This window comes from Neophocaena asiaeorientalis, unplaced genomic scaffold, assembly GCF_003031525.2.
Source record: "Neophocaena asiaeorientalis asiaeorientalis breed wild unplaced genomic scaffold, Neophocaena_asiaeorientalis_V1.1 scaffold946, whole genome shotgun sequence".
NCBI classification, from domain to species: domain Eukaryota; kingdom Metazoa; phylum Chordata; class Mammalia; order Artiodactyla; family Phocoenidae; genus Neophocaena; species Neophocaena asiaeorientalis.
Window position 1 is genome coordinate 1,475,856 of NW_020175049.1, and position 18,752 is coordinate 1,494,607.

At 45.8% G+C, this 18,752-nt stretch overlaps 1 protein-coding gene across 2 annotated transcripts in view; it reads left to right on the top strand.

The window, feature by feature from the left end:
- ME3 (malic enzyme 3) overlaps window positions 1–18,752 on the top strand; it is a 275,823-nt gene that overhangs the window by 195,529 nt on the left and 61,542 nt on the right. For both annotated transcript variants that reach the window (XM_024763609.1, XM_024763608.1), the window contains one exon: window positions 15,352–15,427. In XM_024763609.1, coding sequence (XP_024619377.1) covers window positions 15,352–15,427 — 76 coding nt within the window. The remainder of the gene's footprint in view (window positions 1–15,351; window positions 15,428–18,752) is intronic.

Sequence of the window (18,752 nt, forward strand, 5' to 3'; positions counted from 1 at the left end):
GTTGAATTTCTGAAATAAGCTACTTTAGTTTATACATTATACTTTCTTTTAAACTTACATTCTACCAAATGCTTCCCTCATTGACAGAAACCAGCAGATGTTCGCTTTGCCTCATGGCCTTTCCCCGTCTTACCCGATGACAAATTCCCACGTATCCTTTAAAATCATCCCAAATGTCTTCATCTCTTGCCACCTCCTTAGTCTCTGTACCCACACTCTTGCTTGCAGAATATTTTGATCCTTCTTCTATGTCTGTCCACAGTGGCCTCTGCTAGTGAACTTACTACATTGTTATCCAGTAGTTATTTACAGATCTGCTCCATCACTCTCTCCTCTATCTGACGGAGCTTATCAGACAGTGTGTCTCATTCATCTTTGTAACTTTGCCCTTTCCCTTTCTTTAACTCCTAGTATGGCAGTTCCCATATACTAGAATGAATGAATGAATGAATGAATATATGTTCTATAAGGGCAGAGATCTTTGTTTTGTTAACTGACGTGAATATTCCAAATGCCTAGAACAGGTCTTGTCACAAAGAGGGGTCTAATAAGTAATTGTTGAAATAATTCATGAATGAGTACTTAGCTTTCACAGCCAGTAGAAAAGACAGACTGGACCTGCTGTGTTTCTCAGCATAACAGTAAAAATTTTTCATAGTGGCACAGTCTCATGAACAGGTCATGACTGAGCTCCCCATTTGATATTTCTGGCATCTAATAGTTTGGGGTTTAGCTGTATAGACCCAAGGTATTCTAATAGAGAAACAGAAGTAATACTGCAAGCATATAGCTCATACCTACATAATCGGATCAAGTCAACTTTTTTCAGCCTTCCTCATCACATTCTGCTACTAATGGCAAGCCTCGGATACCAATGATTCTCTAGGAGACTTTACATGGAGTAATAGTAAAAATAGCTTCTATTTATTGAGCACTTACTAAATGTGCCAGGCATTGTACTAACTGCTTTCCATGTATTATCTCTTTTCATCATTTTCAGGCAACTTGATTAGAAATGTTTTATTGTCCCTATTTAACAGATGAAGAAACTGAGGCTCAGATGTAATTTGCCAAGGTCACTCAGCTACTAACCAGAAGACATGAGATTTGAGCCTAAGTCTGTCTGAGCTTCTGCTCTTGAGCTTCACAGTAACTCTGGTGTTTTGAATTCAGTGGGTCCCGCTGGAACACACGTCGTTTCCCAGTCATTTCAGAGCAAATACTTTATTGGCCTTCACCTTCCTGATCTTGAGTTTTCTGAGACTTCTTCCTTTAAAGAGATTTATAGTTTGAAGACTAAACTCAGTCAAAATGACAAATGACATCAAATGCCCCACACCCACCTCACCCCAGCTTAATTATACCTGATGAGTAGCCCTTTCATACATTTGGTTCCAGGCACTTAGCTGTCTCTTGCATTTGCTTCCAGTGATCAGGGTCCCTGAGGTTTGCACATATGTTTTCCCAGTGAACTTTTGTCCTCTCTGAAAACTGCATTCTGTTCTCTTTTATTAAATTCCAGCTTTCATGACTAATATACGGTGATAGCTCCAGAAATGTTTATACGATAAATTAAAGTGGGCAGAATCTTCCGCTTACAAATTGCTTCAAGATAGGGCTCAGATGTCTACCCATAGAATTGTCTCATAAGTGCTAGCATAAAATTGATCCGAGCTTTTACAACTTCAGCTTTTGCCCTTGGCTTAGGGGCCTGTTGTTTCAGTGGGTCTCAACAGGGTCCTGCGCTCCTAGCCTGTTTCTCAAGCTGAGGCTACAGAGATTTGACTCAGTTGGAAAAAGTATGTGGGACTACTTCTCAAACCTGCTTCAGAAAAACAGGATGTTTCTCTCTCCCAATCTTGCACATACCTGTAAACAAACGACTCGTTGGCAGGGCCTCTGAGTCAGAGGTATAGCATTTTCAGTCTCTCAGGTTTAACGATTATTTGCTTGGATACATCAGAAGTTCATGTTAGAACAGAGCCACGTTCCAAAAACTTATTGCCCAGAGACCCAGATTAACTAGAGACCTTCTAGACGGCAGGAAGGTGTGTGTTTGTTTTATAAAGTGGAGGCATGTGTGGGTCTGTGCCATGTTCACAGCCATAAAAGAAAGTGAAGAGTGTTAAGTGTGGCTTCTCAGGGAAAACGGGGCCTGAAGCCTCTGTGATTATTATTGTTGGAGGAGTAAATATTTCAGTAGAAAAAGAAACTCCTTTGTACCATCTCTGCCTGAGTTTTCTTGGCATGTTTTAATATTTTCAAGTAGCAGCTGAAACCACACTAACCTTCCTTGTTCTAATTGGAAGCACCTGTGAGTTGCAAAATTAGAATTTTCAGATTCTTAAGTGATTTGCTATTTGGACAGGGGTGTCAGTTTTGGCGGAAATTTTCATCTTTGCGGCCTTTTTTTTTTCCTCCCAATTATAAATTGTTTAGTCAGCTAATGATGTGATGGTAACCAGGGCACTCTTCATCAGCTTTCCATGTACGGACGCTTTCTTAAAAATGAAAACCACACTTTCTTCTACAGTGGTTTGTACACCTTATCAGGCTCCTTCTTATTCGAGGAGAACAGAGGGAAAAATTCCCCCAACCCTTGGAATTCGACTGGAACAATTTTCTCCTGCCAAAAGGCATCTCATAATCAAAAACACTAGAGCAACAAGTGATATTTGCAAATTCCAGGAAGAAAAAAAATAGTTGAAACAATTAGAAACCTATTCCAGGTTTTCTCTATGTTAGTAGGAGCCTGTCTTCTGAAGGACTTTAGTGTTTTACAGGTTATCTCCCGAAACTTCAACAAGAGAGACATGAAGGTTCGGTGGCTTCTTACAGGCTTGCCTGTACTTACTACTTACACTACTTCCTGTCTCAGCGCTGCTACCTCATGGAGCCTCAGTTCTCCGGGGTGTAAATGAGAATTTCCTAGCTTCCATGACTCGTGGTGATGAGTAAATGGTGTAGCATTTGTAACATGCTCCCAGTGGGAGCTGTCTTACTCCATTCTGGCTGCTATAACAAAATACCACAGACTGGGTGGCTTATAAACAACAGAAATTTATTTCTCCAGTTCTGGAAGCTGGAAGTCCGAGATCAGGGCAGTGGCATGGTGGGATGAGGGCTCAGTTTTGGTGGCAGTCTTGTCCTCGTACCCTCACATGGCAGAAGGGGTTAGGGAACTCTCCAGGGCCTTTTATAAGGGCAGTAATCCCATTCATGAGGGCTCCACCCAAATGCCCCTCCCAGAGACCCCACCTCCTAATACCATCACATTGGACATTAGGATTTCAACATAAGAATTTTGGAGGGACACATTCAGACCATAGCAGGAGCTAAACAAACGCTGGCTTCTTCTCTTTCTCTCTTTCCTACATTTTACTTGCCGCAACTGAGGTAAAAATGACATGACTTACTTGAGGCCAAAGATCAGGCCCTCGTGGAGCCAAGACAAGCCTGAAATTTACAGGTCTAGAAACTTCAAGGCTCCATCCTCTGTCTGGGTTCAACACCAGCTCTACAGAATTTGGCACAGGGTACGTTGTAGACTGTTCCAAAAAGTCATAGATAGCAAAAGACTGTGGGTGCTACAAGCCACTTCACAGATACTTTATGTGGCAAGTAGGATTAAAATTAATGACTACACAGGGGAAGGGTTCAAAATGATGCCACCAAAAAGATGACCCTGTCTTTCCATACTAGGCTCCCCATAAACGTTTGCAGTATTAAATTTAATAGGCTGGACCTGCAGATCAGTAAGTTTTTGAGAGTGAAAACGAAAAACAAACAATAGTTGTCTCAAGACACAGGCAAACTAGAATATGTAGTCGCCCTACCTGGGAACCACAGCATGAATTTCTGTGTCTCTTGGAGGGAAACCGCAATTCATTCCTTTGAGAAATACATCTTATGTTCCAACTTAAGATTTTTCAAGAGGCTACTTGTGACCGACACTGTGTTGTTTTACTTAACGCTCACACCAGCTTAGTGAGATGGATTTAATTATTAAATTAACTATTAATTAGCGCCCCACTTTAGTAATGAGCAACTGACACTCAGTGAGGTTAGTAATTTGTTAAGGTTGCACAGCAAATAAGGGTAAGATTGGGGATTTGAGCCCAGGTCTGTCTAGCTGTAAATTCATGCTCTTGCAACTGTTCTAGGTCTAGTCTGCAGGTCTTGCTAGATTATGTCATAGGATCATAGATTTTTAGAGGTTATCCGATCTACCTTCTACATTTTTCAGATGGGGAAACAAGCTCAGAGAGGTCTGATAGCTTTTGCAAACTCACATAGCTGGCTATAGTAGCAGAAATTTTCTAGTGCCCTTTTCCCAACCACTCCATTCCAACACAGGGAAGGAGAGAAAGAAATCTATTCAGAGATTCCCTTCTGAAGTGGACACGATGTTTATAGGGCTCTACTGGGGACCCATGGTACTCACTGGAGGTGGAACTGCTCTTAAGATGCTTTCAGGGCTTCTTGGGGAAAACTGTCCAACAGCAGCAAAAGGAGGGAGGGTGAGAGGGAAGGGCCAGAGTGCCCTAGAGTGGAGGCTTCAGGCCCAGCTCTGCTGCTCTTTCGCTGTGATTTAGCCACCCTAGTGCTTCTTGTTCCATGGTTCTCCCCATCCTCCAATCATGTCTCCATTATACCCCATTATATTCCTTGTTTCCCATGTGCCCAGCACAGTGCTGGATGCCTAAAGCAGGATGCAAGAAGCCGGAGCAGGGGGCAAGGCGGTCAGTACTCTCAAGGAAGCCCCGCCCACTCCGAGGCCCCGCTGCTGGAGTCACGCGGGCGGAACCACCGTCCTCACCTTTAGTCTCACTCCAACGACAGGCACGCTCCACCTCAGTGTCATCTGGGAGGGTCGGAAGGAAAGGGGGCCTCCTCGGGGTGGGAGGGGCCACGTGCCCACCTAGGAGGAGACAGAATGGGAAACAGGAGGGGCCGTCCGAGGTCCAGGAAATTAGCTGTGGTTCAGTGGGTTAAAAATAATCAAAATGTCCCTCAAGGTAGAAACTAAAACCAAAGAAGGATGGTGAGTGACCTACCACTAATAGGTGCCCGCCCCGCTTTATTCGCATTCCCCCGAGGACATTTCACAGGACCAGGGGAGAACGTGATTCCTAATTTCTCCCAGGCACGATGGCTACCTCGCTGCATCGTCAGGCTCTGCCTCACCAGGTGCTGGGCAGCCAGGCCCTGGGACTTCTCAGACCTACTTTCTCCTGCTGTGCTGTTGAGTCCGGGAGGCCGTTGCTGGGTTTTAAAAATAGCCTCTTGCCTGTTTTCAGAGGACAGGTTCCCTGGCTGCCAAAAATGTGCAGAATGGTGGTTCCGTGGCAACAGCGAGCCTTTGTTCCAAAGTTGAAAGTTCACGTCCCTCCTCCTGAGCCCGGCCTCGGTGGTTTGCCTGATGTCGCTGACCCTGTTTTAATTAAGTCCTCCTTTTTTGTTCGACTCGGTGCCAAGAAGCTTGAATGAATCTTGTGTTGTTGAGTGGGTTTTGTTGGGGGTTTTTTCTCACTTCTATTCTGGAAGCTTCTAAGGGTCCCTCCTCTGCAGGCGGAGATAAGGGTTAAGAGTCTTTTTCTCAAGAAATAACATTCTCCTAAGTGAACTTTATCTTTGTTTTTCTTTCTCTCTCCTGTAACTGAATTCTAAAATTCAAGGGGGTTTTTCTGGCTCCTGATGGAAACTGGAGACAGTGTGTAATTTACAGGCCTCTGTGGGAGGGAGGACACTTCACCAGGGCTTGCCCTTCTGAAATTCCAACAGACTGAGTTTTAAGACAGGTTCAGGGAAGGAATCATGATCACCACTGCTCATGGCCACTGCACACAGATTGGATGTTGGTGTACTAGCTTCCTAGTGTTGCTGTAACAAAATACCGCAAACAGGGTGGCTTAGAACAGCAGAAGTTTATTGTCTTACAGGTCTGGAGGCTGCAAGTCTGAAATCCAGGTGCCGACAGAGTTGAGGTCTCTCTGAGATCTGTAGGGGAGAAGACTTCCTCGCCTCTCGTAGCTCCTGTTGTCTGGCAGTGGTCCTTGACATTCCTTGCTGTATAGATGCCTCACTCCAGTCTCTGCCTCCATCACCTCGTGGCCATCTTCTCCCTGTGTCTCCCTCTGTCTTCACCTCTTCTCATAAAGACACCGGTCATTTTGGATGAAAACCCTCCCTGATGGCCTCACCTTAATGACATCTGCAAAGACCCTATTTCCAAAGAAGGTCACAGGTAGCAGGGGTTAAGATTTCGGTGTATCTTTTGAGGGGGACACAATTCAATTCAGAGCTGTTTCATTTTCTTGCCTTGGAATTTTCTGTCACCCAGAAAATATTTGGATATGTTATTGCTCTGTAGCATAAGTAACCAATACCTGCTACCACTTATGGAGCATTTACCACACGCCAAGCACTATGCCAGGTACCTGATCTATTATTTCATTGACTCCTCACAGAAGCACATTGAGGTAGGTGTTATTATATGCCCAACTTATAACGGAAAACATAAAGGCTCAGCTGTGTCTCATTTCAGCACCCACATTCTGCACCACTCAGCATACTCAACACGTATGTTGCTTCTAGAGCACCTGTTGTGTGCTTGGTGCTATGCTGGGCCCCAAGGTTGCAGCAGTGAACAAGACAGATGTCGTCCTGCCCTCATAGGACATATAGTCTAGTAGGAGGACCTATGCATTAAAGATATACTTTTCTAAGTAACAGTCACTAACCCGCAGTGCTATAGCACCGTCTCCCATCAGGAATTATTTTCCTCTGCTGTCATTGCCTGAGGTCGTTGTAGGAACAGTGACTACTGAGATGAAGAGTAGTGAGAAGACCTTCCAAGAAGGAAGACTCTCACCTCTGCTTTAACCAGAGTGCCAATATCTCGTTTAACATAATGGGCATCTCTGAAAGGTTTTGTGGAACAGGGTTTACCATGCTACATGATGCTATGGAACAAACATCCCTTAAAGCTTATTCTGTGCTTCTGCATCGTGTCCCGTGGGTCAGCTGGGGGCTGTGCTCAGCGTCTTCCTCACTCCAGAGCCAGGTCCTGAGGTAGTAGCCTCGTCTGGAACAGTACAGATGGCGGCGGCAAAGGAAAAAGAGAAGATGGTGAATCACATACTGGCCTTTAAACGCTTCCAGCCCAATGTGTCAGGTCAGCCCTGTTGCAGGATGAACAGCCTGGAACAAATATGTCTTTTAGGCCAAATGAGTTACGTATGAGAAAGAATAAAGTAGGTGTTTAGTTTTGTTAAGCGTGAATCCATTCCCTTCCCTGGCCACAAATTTACCCCAGAACTCCATGTGAGAGGGGGCTGCCCCCTTCTCTGGTCCCTCCTTCTCAGGCCCTGATGTCCAAGCGTCAGCTGAGAAGGAACCTGGGTTCTGTTTCTAGAAACCAAAATAGGAAAGTTCAAATTTGTGAAAGCCATAAATCAGGGGACAGTGATTTATGCTCCCGAACAATTTTCCGCAGCTTCCCTTTAAACAGCAGCCTCCCGAGTACACATATGGTACTATTTTAGGTATATTTTATTAACTCACGACTTTTCAGGAATGTTCTGTAAAGCAGGGAAGACATTCATTTAAGCCCTGATTCCATAGGTTGGCAGCTTATCATATTTACTATATATATTTTTTCTTCCCTCAAGTTCCAAAATTGCTTCCCTGAAGTAAACAGGAAAAACTTGGGGGAAGGTATCAGTAGCTACAGTTATTTCTGTTTTTTTTGGTTTTTGTTTTTTCCTGTTCCAGTTAACGGCTATTAACAATGAGAGATTCCCACGACAGCCTCTCACCCAGAGGCCCATCTTCACAGCACCAGGAGCGCCAAGGGCGTTCCGTTCTAATTACTCAGAGGAGTCATTAGCCCGGATGAATGCTCAGGTTGTGTTAGCTCACTGCAGGATGCTCAGTGCCTCGGGATTCCCGGGGCAGCCTATAATTCAGTCAGAAGCTGGAAATGCTTCCACATCAGTGCGAAGCCAGGCCCAGCACTTCCTGGAGCTTCCCACCTTCCTGCTTCCTTTTGTGCCTCAGGACGGGGTGGTAGAACATGTCACCAGCTGTTAGAGCCAGTGTCTCACAGAGCAGCTTTCATTTTGGGGGTGGGGGGAAGGGTCTGACTCCTTCTCATGGAGAAAAGATTAAAACAGACCCAACTGTGGAATACAGAGAGCTCCTTGGCACCCAAATTACTACACCATTCACCCAGAAAGGGCCGTCGGGAAACCAGAGAGACTGGCACACTTAACACCCCCTCTCAGACTTACCATATTGGTCAAGGCCAGATAGATATGAAGAGTCACATGTCTACAGGGCTTTACAGTGTGCAGAGTGCGTGTGAACTTGCCTTTCTTCATCCTCACGGCCACTCCATAATGGAGAAGCCATTGTGCCCATTTTACTGAAGAGAAAACGAAGACACCGAGAATTGAAGAGACTTGTCCCAAATCCCACACCTAAAGGAGCCACATTTCCATGCTCCAAGAGACGTGTGTTTAAACCTCACCTCTACCTTCACACCTCTTCCATCTTAATCTCATCTGTAGAATGGGGATGATGCCTGTCTGAGAGTGTTGCATGGGAATTAAGATAATGTGCATAAGGCACAAACAGGGTTCCTGAAATATTCAAAAGCCCAGTGGATAGATGGATGGATGGATGGATGGAGGAGTGAGTGAATAGTGCCCTTTTGTGACTTGTATTCCCTTTCAGGCTGCCCTTGATCTCACCCTATTGAATACAAGTTCTTGCAGGGAATGTGGAAAGCTGCTAGTTCCAACTGTGTATCACCAAAGGACTCTATTTTGCCCTCACTCAGTGACCTTCATACTGCAAGATTTTCTACCAAACTTTGACTGCCTTCCTGTTTCACCAAAAGCACATATAACTGTAAATCCTAGTTCCTGGCAAACGTGCACATTAACTTGGTATAAGTCTTGGTATAAAATACAAATTAATGATTAGCTACTAGTGTTTACTGAGCACTTACTATAAGCCAGGTTCCTCACTGGACATTTTGCTAGCATTTGGACCCAGGCGGTCTGACTGCCGGGCCTGCACTCCTAACCATGAACTACACTAACTCAGCAACGCTAAGAGCTGCCATTTGTTGGGCACTAACTACATGCCAGCAGGCACCACGGTGAACTCTTTAAATATGCATTGTCTTAGTTGATCCTTATAGCGAAGGCATGAAGCAACTGATGTCAAGTTCTCCATTTTACAGATGAGGAACTGAAGCTTGAAGAAGGGGCAGCCTGTCCACAGCTAGCGAGGAGCTAAGGCAGGATTTGAACCCAGTGCTGTGGCTGCAAAGCACGTACATTTAACCCCCAGTCTATGCTACCTTCCCTCTGCCACTCCTCTAAAACTTCACTTGAGTCGCTTGCAGCTTCCTCACTTTCAGTGATCTGTTTTATGGGAAGTAGTCCCTGAAAATCCCCACGCCAGCCTCAGGGACTCCTGTGGGCCTGAGGTCTCTGGTGAGACTAAGCAGGTGTGGGTAGCTGTGCCTCCCATGGCACCTAGATATTCTTCGTGAAGCCGCTAAGAAGGAATGCAGAGGAATGAGTGTCTGCATTTCTCACTTGAGAAATGAGAAAGTGAGATAAGAACCAACCATGGCAGCAGAGGTAAGAACCAACCCCATCACCATGGATTGCTGGAGAAAATAGTGCCCCACTCTTCGAGTGGAAGTGGTCTAACCTGAAAGTAGATTGCTGAGGACATCTAAGAAGTTTTCTTCCCTGGAAGTATCTTCTTCTTGAGCTGGTCTAGATACAGTTCCACCAGGAAATTTGGCAAGCAACCCCCTAGGATCCTACTGGAACCTGCAGTCCATTCGTTTATCATCATAATCCCTCACTCTGCACATTTTACTTCCTCACCAACATGCATCAGAGAAAAGTATTTCATTAGTGGCCCCAGTGTGCATCTCTGGTACATTTCAGTCCATATCCCTAGCTGTCTGTTGGGAACTAGATCCATGGAGAGAACAGGCGATCTGGGTCAGTAGAGAGAGAGAGCCCTGGACTCAGGACCTTGGTTCAAGCAGGTTCTGGTGCTTATGAGCTGTGTGACCTCAAACAAGTCACATCACCTCTCTGGACTTCAGTGTCCTCATTTATAAAGTGAGGTCTTTGGACTAGATATCTCAGAATCCTCATCCAGGGCATTCCTTTTGGGATGATTTGTAGCCGCAAGTTATGTGATAGACGGAAGTGTACTTTGAGAAGTGATTAAAAGCTGTTAATACATTTCAAAAGGTTTTATTTTTGCAGTGTGATCTCTTCTGAGAATAAAATTATATATGCAAAAAAGAAAGGAGTCTTTTGAAATTTTAATAGCTCAAATTTAACTGTAAAAATATTCCTTTGAAGTGTCCCTCTGCCCTCTTCTTATCTTCAACAAAGAGAGCCTATTTTAATGTACCAGATTATTTCCACAATCACACTTTTCCTGTGTTTAGAATTAACTGCATCAGAGCTTTGCTAAGGTCTAAAATGGTGCCTGTGTCTTACCCCTTAACATGTGAGCTTTTTGCTGAATATCATTACTAAGCCTCTATCTGGTAAAGGCAAAGTTGAGAACAGGAGTTGTTTGGCTGAGGTACATTTCCAAAACAGGTCAGGGTCAAGAGCTGCTAAAGGCCAGGAGTGCGTCATTGGGATTAATTAATGTGGGTAAATGACTTCCCCAAGGTCACAGATGAGTCATCAGTGAGCCTTGGGCTGAGACCTGGTTTTTCCATCTGGAAAGAACTGGCCTCTTTGTTAGCATTGTTGTTCCATGTGAGTAGCTCTGGATGACCTGAGGGGAAGCTGCTTATGAATATGAGAGCTGCAGCTGTGGAAAAATAGAAGCTGGTGAAGAGTCACAGCCCTAACAAGACCTCCTCAGGCCACACCTCAGAGCAGCAGCTGGTTTGGAGGTACAGGGGGTGGTTCCTTGAAAGTGTCCAGATGTATAGGCTCACCTTGGCCCACTTACCCTTCTACCGACACCAAGACAGATACCACCATTTAAACTTCAGGATGGCTTGAAGCATCCTGAACTTCAGTCCTTGGAGTTCATTATTATCAACACAGTGTGATTTTTCCAAACTCAAACTGCCTGGAGATGATCCTTAGCGACAAGTTCCAAAAAGCCAATCCGATACTTGGTTTTGTCTTGATTGATACAACTGAGTGCCCCACGATCATTTCAGAATGGCACGACAAACCCCTGGAACTTTTTCTCAAACCTAATGAATAAGTTAATTCAAAGACCCACATCGCCCCCAATCAACATGCTGGAAAGAGCCCTGCAACTCCCAAGTCGTAGGCTCTGGGGTTTTCCTCCCCACTGGCCTGTCCACTGCCTTCCTACGTGCATTTCCCCGCTCTAAGCCACAGGCACAGCCCAGCACCACCCAGCTCAGCACACTGATCCCTTGAGCATGATACAGCATAACACACATGAAAGTTTCCTTCGCTCCAACTTTATTCAGCACCTTTCATCTTCATCCCTCAACCTTCAACCATCTTTATAGTTCACTTACTTCTCCACTTATTCAGAAATTATGTATGAGCATCCATTATGGACTATGTCTGGGCATACAGTGGTCAACAACAACAGAATAAATGTTCACCTTGCCCTGATGAAGCTTACAGACTAACGGGGGAAAGATATTAACCAAATAGCCACACAAATCACTGTAACAGGTTTGTGTATGTAGGTATGGGGTACTTTGAGAATATATACCAAGGAGCCCCGGCTTTGACTTGGAAGTCATCAGAAGAATAAGTAGAAATTAACTAAACATAGAGTGAAGAGAGGCAGGGGGTACCAGGCAGAGGGAACAGTGTGTGAACTTGCCCTAGAGTAAGAAAATCATGGCACATGGAGGAATGGAAAGAAGAAGGCCAGTGCAGCCGATGACTGGAGAATGAAATAAGGATGAAGACGTTGACAAATGCCAGGCCACACAGGGCTTTGCTGGTAGACCATGCTAAGGACTTGGGTCTTCATTCCAAGAACCATGGAAAGACATGAAGGATATTTATCACAAGGGATAACACAGTAAGGTTTTGGAGTTCCCTGGTGGTCCAGTGGTTGCGACTCAGCACTTTCACTGCCGTAGCGCGGGTTCAATCCCTGGTCAGGGAACTAAGATCCCACAAGCCACGGCCAAAAATAAATCGCACGGTAAGGCTTTGATTTCAAGAACATCACTCTTTCTACTGTGTAGAAAATAGATTAGATAGAGACAAGAGAGGATGTTACAAAGTTATTTTGGTGCTTTAAGGAAGAGCTGTTGGGAGCCTGGACCAGGTAGGTGGTGTCGTGGATGAAATAAAGTGTAAGAACCAGGAGCTAATTACAGAGTAGAAAGGAAGGACTTGGCAAGGGGTTGTATAAAAGGGGAGAGGACAGTGTCAAGGATGCTTCCAGGGGTCTGAGGTTGTTAAACTAGCTGTAGGGGGGTGATAGTCACTGAGAAAGGGAGCAAGAGAAAAGAATCAGGTCTCTCTTGGATTTTCGTTTTGTCTTGTCTTTGAGTCATGGCGATGCAAGTTTAGATCGTAAATTTGGTTCCGGACGGGTTAGGTTTGAGGTGCCTTTGAGACACACAAGTGGAGATGTCAAGCAGGCAGTTAAATATAAGGATCTAGAACCATGGCACTAAAGCCAGCGTCACATTTGCTCCCCAGGAGACATTTACCAACGTCTGGAGACATTTTTGGTTGTCACAACAGGGCGTGGGGTGCAACCGGCATCTAGTGGGTAGAGACCAGGACGCTGCCAAACGTTCTACAGCACCCAGGACATCCCCACCCCTTGCAGCAAAGGGTTATCCAACCCGAAATGTGAACAGTGCCCAGGGTGAGAATCTCTGGTCTACAGATCTTTGAGAGTCACTGGCCAAAAGCCTTGGTCACCGATGAGATTATACAGAGAAAGAATAAGAGTAAGGAGGAGAGTGGGGTAGTGCAAGTTTTTGAGGAGCTGTAACACCTGATAGGGGGATGAGCCAGCATAAGGGACTAAGAAGAACCGGCCTGAGAGGCAGAAGAAGACTCACAGAGAGTGGAGTCGCAGAAGCCAGAGGTTGGGTGGGGAGTGGTTTAAAGTGTCAGATGCTGCTGAGAAGCCAAAGGACATGGGGACTAGAAAGCTGCTGCCATTTAGGGACGTGGACGTCATCGGTGGCCTTGGCAAGAGCAGTGTTGGCAGCACGATATTAAGAAAAGACATGTTTCAGGGGAAGCTGTAAAAATGGAGGTGGCCAGCGTAGACAATACTCAAGAAATTTGGCTATGGAAGGAAGGAGAGAGAGAGAACAGTCTCAACAAGGAGCGTGAAAGTCAAGAGTAGTTTGGGCTTTGGTGGTATTTTTCTTGTTTTGTTTACACTTTTTATTATGGAAAATGCCTGACATGTATAAAGTAAGCAGACTATTATAATGGACCTCTCTGTACCCTACATTCTATGAACTCTAGATTGTTTTGTTCCTCAGAAGAGTAAGTTTTGTTCTAGGAAGGACTTAACTTGGCCAGACTCAAATTCCAAACTCTGTCCCTACGGGTCTGCAGCAATGGAAATCTCTGCTGGGTTCTTTCAGCGTTCAGCTGCAGCTTTTTTTTTCTTTTTTTTTTTTGCCAGGCCCTTGGGTATGCATACCTGAGTGGTCAGCCAGTGATTTGGGCAGGTTTTACACACAGACTTGGAAGTTCATCCTCTCTGCATCTCCTTCCCTTCCAGAACTTTCCCCTTCACTTCCTGACTGCTCTTCCAGCTCCAGCTCACTTCTCTGACACCTCAGGCTAGTAAGACTTTGGCTTTCTGCTTCCCCAAGTTGCTTGCAGATTAGACTGCTCTCAGGAAAAAGCTGCAAATTTGCAGATCTCAAAGGATCTAATTCCTGCTTTCGAAGGTAGATTCCCGTCCAGTGTCTGCCTGTTTTGGGCCAACTTCCATTGCCTTAATTTAAAATAATTTTGTAACGTAACAATAACAATACATTGTTTAACGATTAACCATCTCATCATTGTTATCTGCAGAAATGTTATTCTGTCCAAGTGACTCTGTCACTGCCAGAAGTCAGAAGCTTTTAAGATGATGGACTTGGGCATATTTTAGAGATAATGGAAAATCTAGTAGAGTGAGAGATTGAGAGAGACAGAGAGAGGGAGGAGGGATAATCAACGGTGTGAGGCTCTGTAATTTTCACTGGAACAAGAGGAATGAAGAGGTTGGCTGTGGATGCAGAAGTTTGTAGATTCACTGGTGGGAAACTGACAGAGATGCTTCCTGTGACATCAGAGACAAGGGCAGTGCGGGGGGAAGGGTGAGGCAGTTGGAGGTTTGAGAACAGAGGATTTTGAAACAGTCTTTGCAAAGAGTGAAAAGAGTGAATTTTGACCAGAGAAACTCTGTGGGCACAGAGGCTGGTCAGTACTGAGAGTCTACGTGGGCTGACAGGGATGAGTGGATGGTGGCACCGATCAGTCTGCCCTGTAGTAGGATTGTTTCCATCTGCCTTCGGCTGCCTGGGTGGAGATGCACAGGGAGCAGAAAGTGGGTTTCCTCAAGGGGTGAGAGTTTTACAAGCCTGGTGAGACCAAAGAGCAGGGCCATGGGTGTTTACTATTGACGAGGGCATGACTTAGATAATGGGTCACAAAATTCAGTAACTGTTAATAACTGTTAACTGCTAATAAACTGTTGAGTAAAATATGTCTCGTCCTCCTACCCTTACAAATATACCTTCGTGATGGTCTGGAAGGCCAAGTTTGAATTTAGAATTCTCAGACCCTAAAACTGGCTCAAGGCTGGCAGCCCCCCTGCCTTCCTATCCCCAGCTCCATCCCCCACTGCAAGAGGCCATGTGTATGAGTGTCTGGACATCACAACCCACACGTCCAAGTACCAGTCATAGCCCCAGGCTCAGGGATCCACCCACTGCAGTGTAGTCTGTACTTGGAAGGAGGGACCCAGAGAAAAGGCTCACAGAGTCCCTAAAAGCAGCCTTGAGACCACTCAATCAGAGAATTCTGGGGTCCTGTGTGCCTGGTCTAGAGAGAGGACGGAAGGTACAGGCTCTGTGAACACAGGCTCCGGGTGGGTACATCCCTCGGCCCCGTGGACCTCTTTGCCCTCTGGAGGGGAAGACTTGGAGGAAAACCAGAGCAGGGCTAACATTGCTGGGGCTTTGGGCAGGGACCCCTTTTGCCCAGGTCTATGGTTAAAATTAACTGATGCAATGATACACCGTACTTGTAGTCTTTGCTCTGTTCCTAGTCTGACTGGTTTCTCTGTGTGTATGTGTTTTTCTTTTCCCAGTGGGCTGTTTATCACCATTCATGACAAGGGCCATCTTGCAACAATGCTGAACTCTTGGCCAGAAGATAATATTAAGGTATGGCCCTGTTTTCTTTGATATTGCTCTATTGTTGGATGAATCCTTTCAGCCTGGACTAGAGTCATTCTCAGCTATGAAATGGGCCATTACAACACTGAAGGCAAGACACTGCATCCCTTCCCCAGGCCCAGACCATAGATCAGTTACAGCCGAGCACGTATGCACCACGGAGTAAAGGCTTGCATTCACCAGGCATCCGTGTGAAAATGTCTAGTAGTAGTAGTAGTGCATGTATTGCATACCTGATGAATATACACACTGCCAGTTTCCATGGTGGATTCAGGGAAAACTCCAACATAGACCCTCTTCTCAAGTGGCTGACTTTTCATGAGGAAAATAAGACAGAGACACAAAAGATTAACAGGTGGAAGCTAATCAGAGATAAACAGGGCACACTGAAGAGCTGGGGGTGTTCAAGGAGGCCGAGATTACTTTTAGCCTGAAGGGGATCTGGGAAGACTTAGTGGAAGAGGTGACATTGGAGCAAGGCCTTGAGTTGAGGGGTAGAGTTTGGACGGTCTGGCGTTGGAGGGACTAAGATAGAGGGCAGGGACATTCTGCACCAAGAGAAAAGGTTTATGATGAGTGATGTCTTCACACCTGGCCGTACACTGCAGTGTATGTGTTGGGCGGGGGGGGGACACTGTTTCCTGGAGCATCAATTTTACTTGAAACATTTAAGGAAACTTTTTTATATGTAACAAACAGGATATAATATAGAACGCAAAATTGGTGAAGCTTTGTAGAAACGTGTTAGCCTCTGGCTGTGTCCCCAGATCTCCTCCTGTCATGGGGACTTCTATGGAAGAGTTTCAGGGACTCTGGATTCTAAGATCATTGTCACTTCTGCAAACAAACGGGTGAAGCAAAATTACAGAACATCTTCTGGCTGCTTGGTGAGGGCGTTTCTGGCACTCGAGCAGGGGAGTGGTTGGACCTGACCAAGCCCAGTATATGTACCTCTCGGGGCAATGCTGGAAGGCTGAGAGTTGTTTGCTCTCAGGCCCTCCCTCCCTCCGTCCCTGCCAGTTCCCTGGGCCACCTCTATCCACCAGGCATTGAGTACAGCTTCTCTCTACCAACCTCTCCTTGTGTCCCACCCACTTCTGTCCCTCTCGGGGACATTCAGAACCAGAGCCAGTAGGGCAAGACCTTGGCTCTCAGCAGCCAGGCCTGAGCCACAGCTGAGGCCCTTGGACTCCAGTCCTGGCCTCAGTGAAGAGCTCAACTCGTACATCTCTGTCTGGGTGTGATGTGCCCTGTGCTCTTCTTTCCTGCCTATCTGCTTAGACTCTGGTTACGTGCAAGCCTTGGCCCTGCAACTTTTGGTCCCAGTCCCAGAAGAAGCAAGTTTCCAAGGTGTGTCTAGGATGAATCTATAATAAAATCTTGAGCACATTAAGGGAAACCAGCTCACTCGATGGGAAGTTAACTCCAGCCTTCCCATGCTCTGAGGTCCTACAGACTAATCTTTCCTCCTTCCTGGACGGTTCAGCCGTGGTGAAACTTGTCCGCAGTAGGCACTCAGTAGATGCTTGCTGAGTTGAATGAACTCAGTAGGTGGACACAATGAACATCTTCCAGGTATCAGGCCCTGTGCCAGGAGCAGGGAGATGGGGTCTGCACTAACATCTATGGTGCCTCTGTGCAAGCTATGAGGAATTAAAAAATAAGATGAAAAGACACCCCCTTTTAACCAGTAAGAGAAAAGCACTGCTTCCTCCAGGCTGGCACAGGGCCTTGGTGAGGGGCTCATGGGCTGGATTTCAGGTCCCCATCACTCCTCTTGTCAGGGCGTAACTTTACAAAACTGCACCCAGGACTCTGCTTTGAGGAGTGTAGAATGAGAAGAACACAGACCCCGACCCCACATTGCTTCACTCTGACTGGGAAATCAAGATATGAATTCAAAATAGAACCTTGAATGCTAAGTATCCATGGACTTCAACCAACATATTCTGAGAACCTTCTAAGTTCTAAGTGTCTCCAGAGAGATGGAGATGCATCTGTTGTGATTTTAGAGAAAGAGAAATGAGGGCTTTGGGGTCACCCTGGGAGAGGTGGAACTCGGCAGGCCTCAAACAAGGCGAAGTATCCAGAGCCTCCAGGAAAAGCATAAGTTTCGTGAGTAGATATCTGGGCCAGTGCATCTAATTCAGTTGCATTCAACAGCCATTTAGTAACATCTGTTCTGTAAGAGTTCTCTGGGGGCTCAGGGTTAAAGAAGGTGCACAGGCCCAACCTCAAGGAGCTTGCAGGCTAGTTAGAGAGACTGACCTGGAAACAATTACAGTAGACTGTCTGTGCTGCCGAAGACAGGAGCCCGAGGATGAGGAACAAACAGGGTGGCTTGTTGGCCACTCACCCTGCAGTACCCCAGAGTGGACGGGTGAATGCCTGGGGCCACCTCTCCCCCTCCACCCCTATACTCCTGTTTCACTTTGGAGGAGGCCAGAGGTCAGTCTCAGAAACTATGTAGAAGAGTCAGCTCTGGCTTTGCAACCAGGCAGACCTGAGTTCTGGTCTTGAATCTTCCATTTACCTGCTGTGTGTTCGGATAACCTCTCTGATCTCACAACAGGAAATTGTGAGGATTAACTATGATAAATTCTGTACAACACTGAAGGGCACTTGAATGGACTCTGTCATTGCTGGAGGTGGACGAGGCGGCTGTAGCACACACAGCAGTGCAGGGAAGAGACTGCAGACGCCTAAGGCTGGCCGAGGAGGGGGTCCCCTTACCAGGGAACCACAGACCACAAAAGGGCAGCCAGTCGATTTGGTCCCTAGAGATGTTTGATTTAAAGTGACTTTTGAAAAACAAATTCTTTCATTAGGGAAAGGCTGCCCCGAGCTAACTCCCTCCTAAATCCCTACAGCAGAGTCTGGCCTCACCCCAAATTTCAGAAACATGTAGCCTTGGTGTGAACTGTGGACCCAGTCCCTTTTCTGTAATCTTCATAGACCCCAAGTTCATCTGACCCCAAAGTGCCTTAGTCAAAGGGGAATTAATGGGACATTTGGCCAAAAATTCTGAATGGAGATCTTCCAGGCACAGAACATTCTGGAACCCACAGTGTTTTATATCCTCTTCTCACAGTGGCTGGGGTCAAAGCAAAGCTGGAGGGAAAACTGTCTAAGGAGACCTGGACCCAAAAAAGGCCAAGAGTTTTTAATTCTGAATCTGTGTTGTGAACAGTATGTATTGGCATCCTATTTAGATTCCTTCTGGCACATTGGCTGGTCTTATTAGCAATAAAGTCAATTTTTAAAAAATGAAACAAATTTTAGCAGTTGAAAAGGAATTCTTTGAAAAACACTC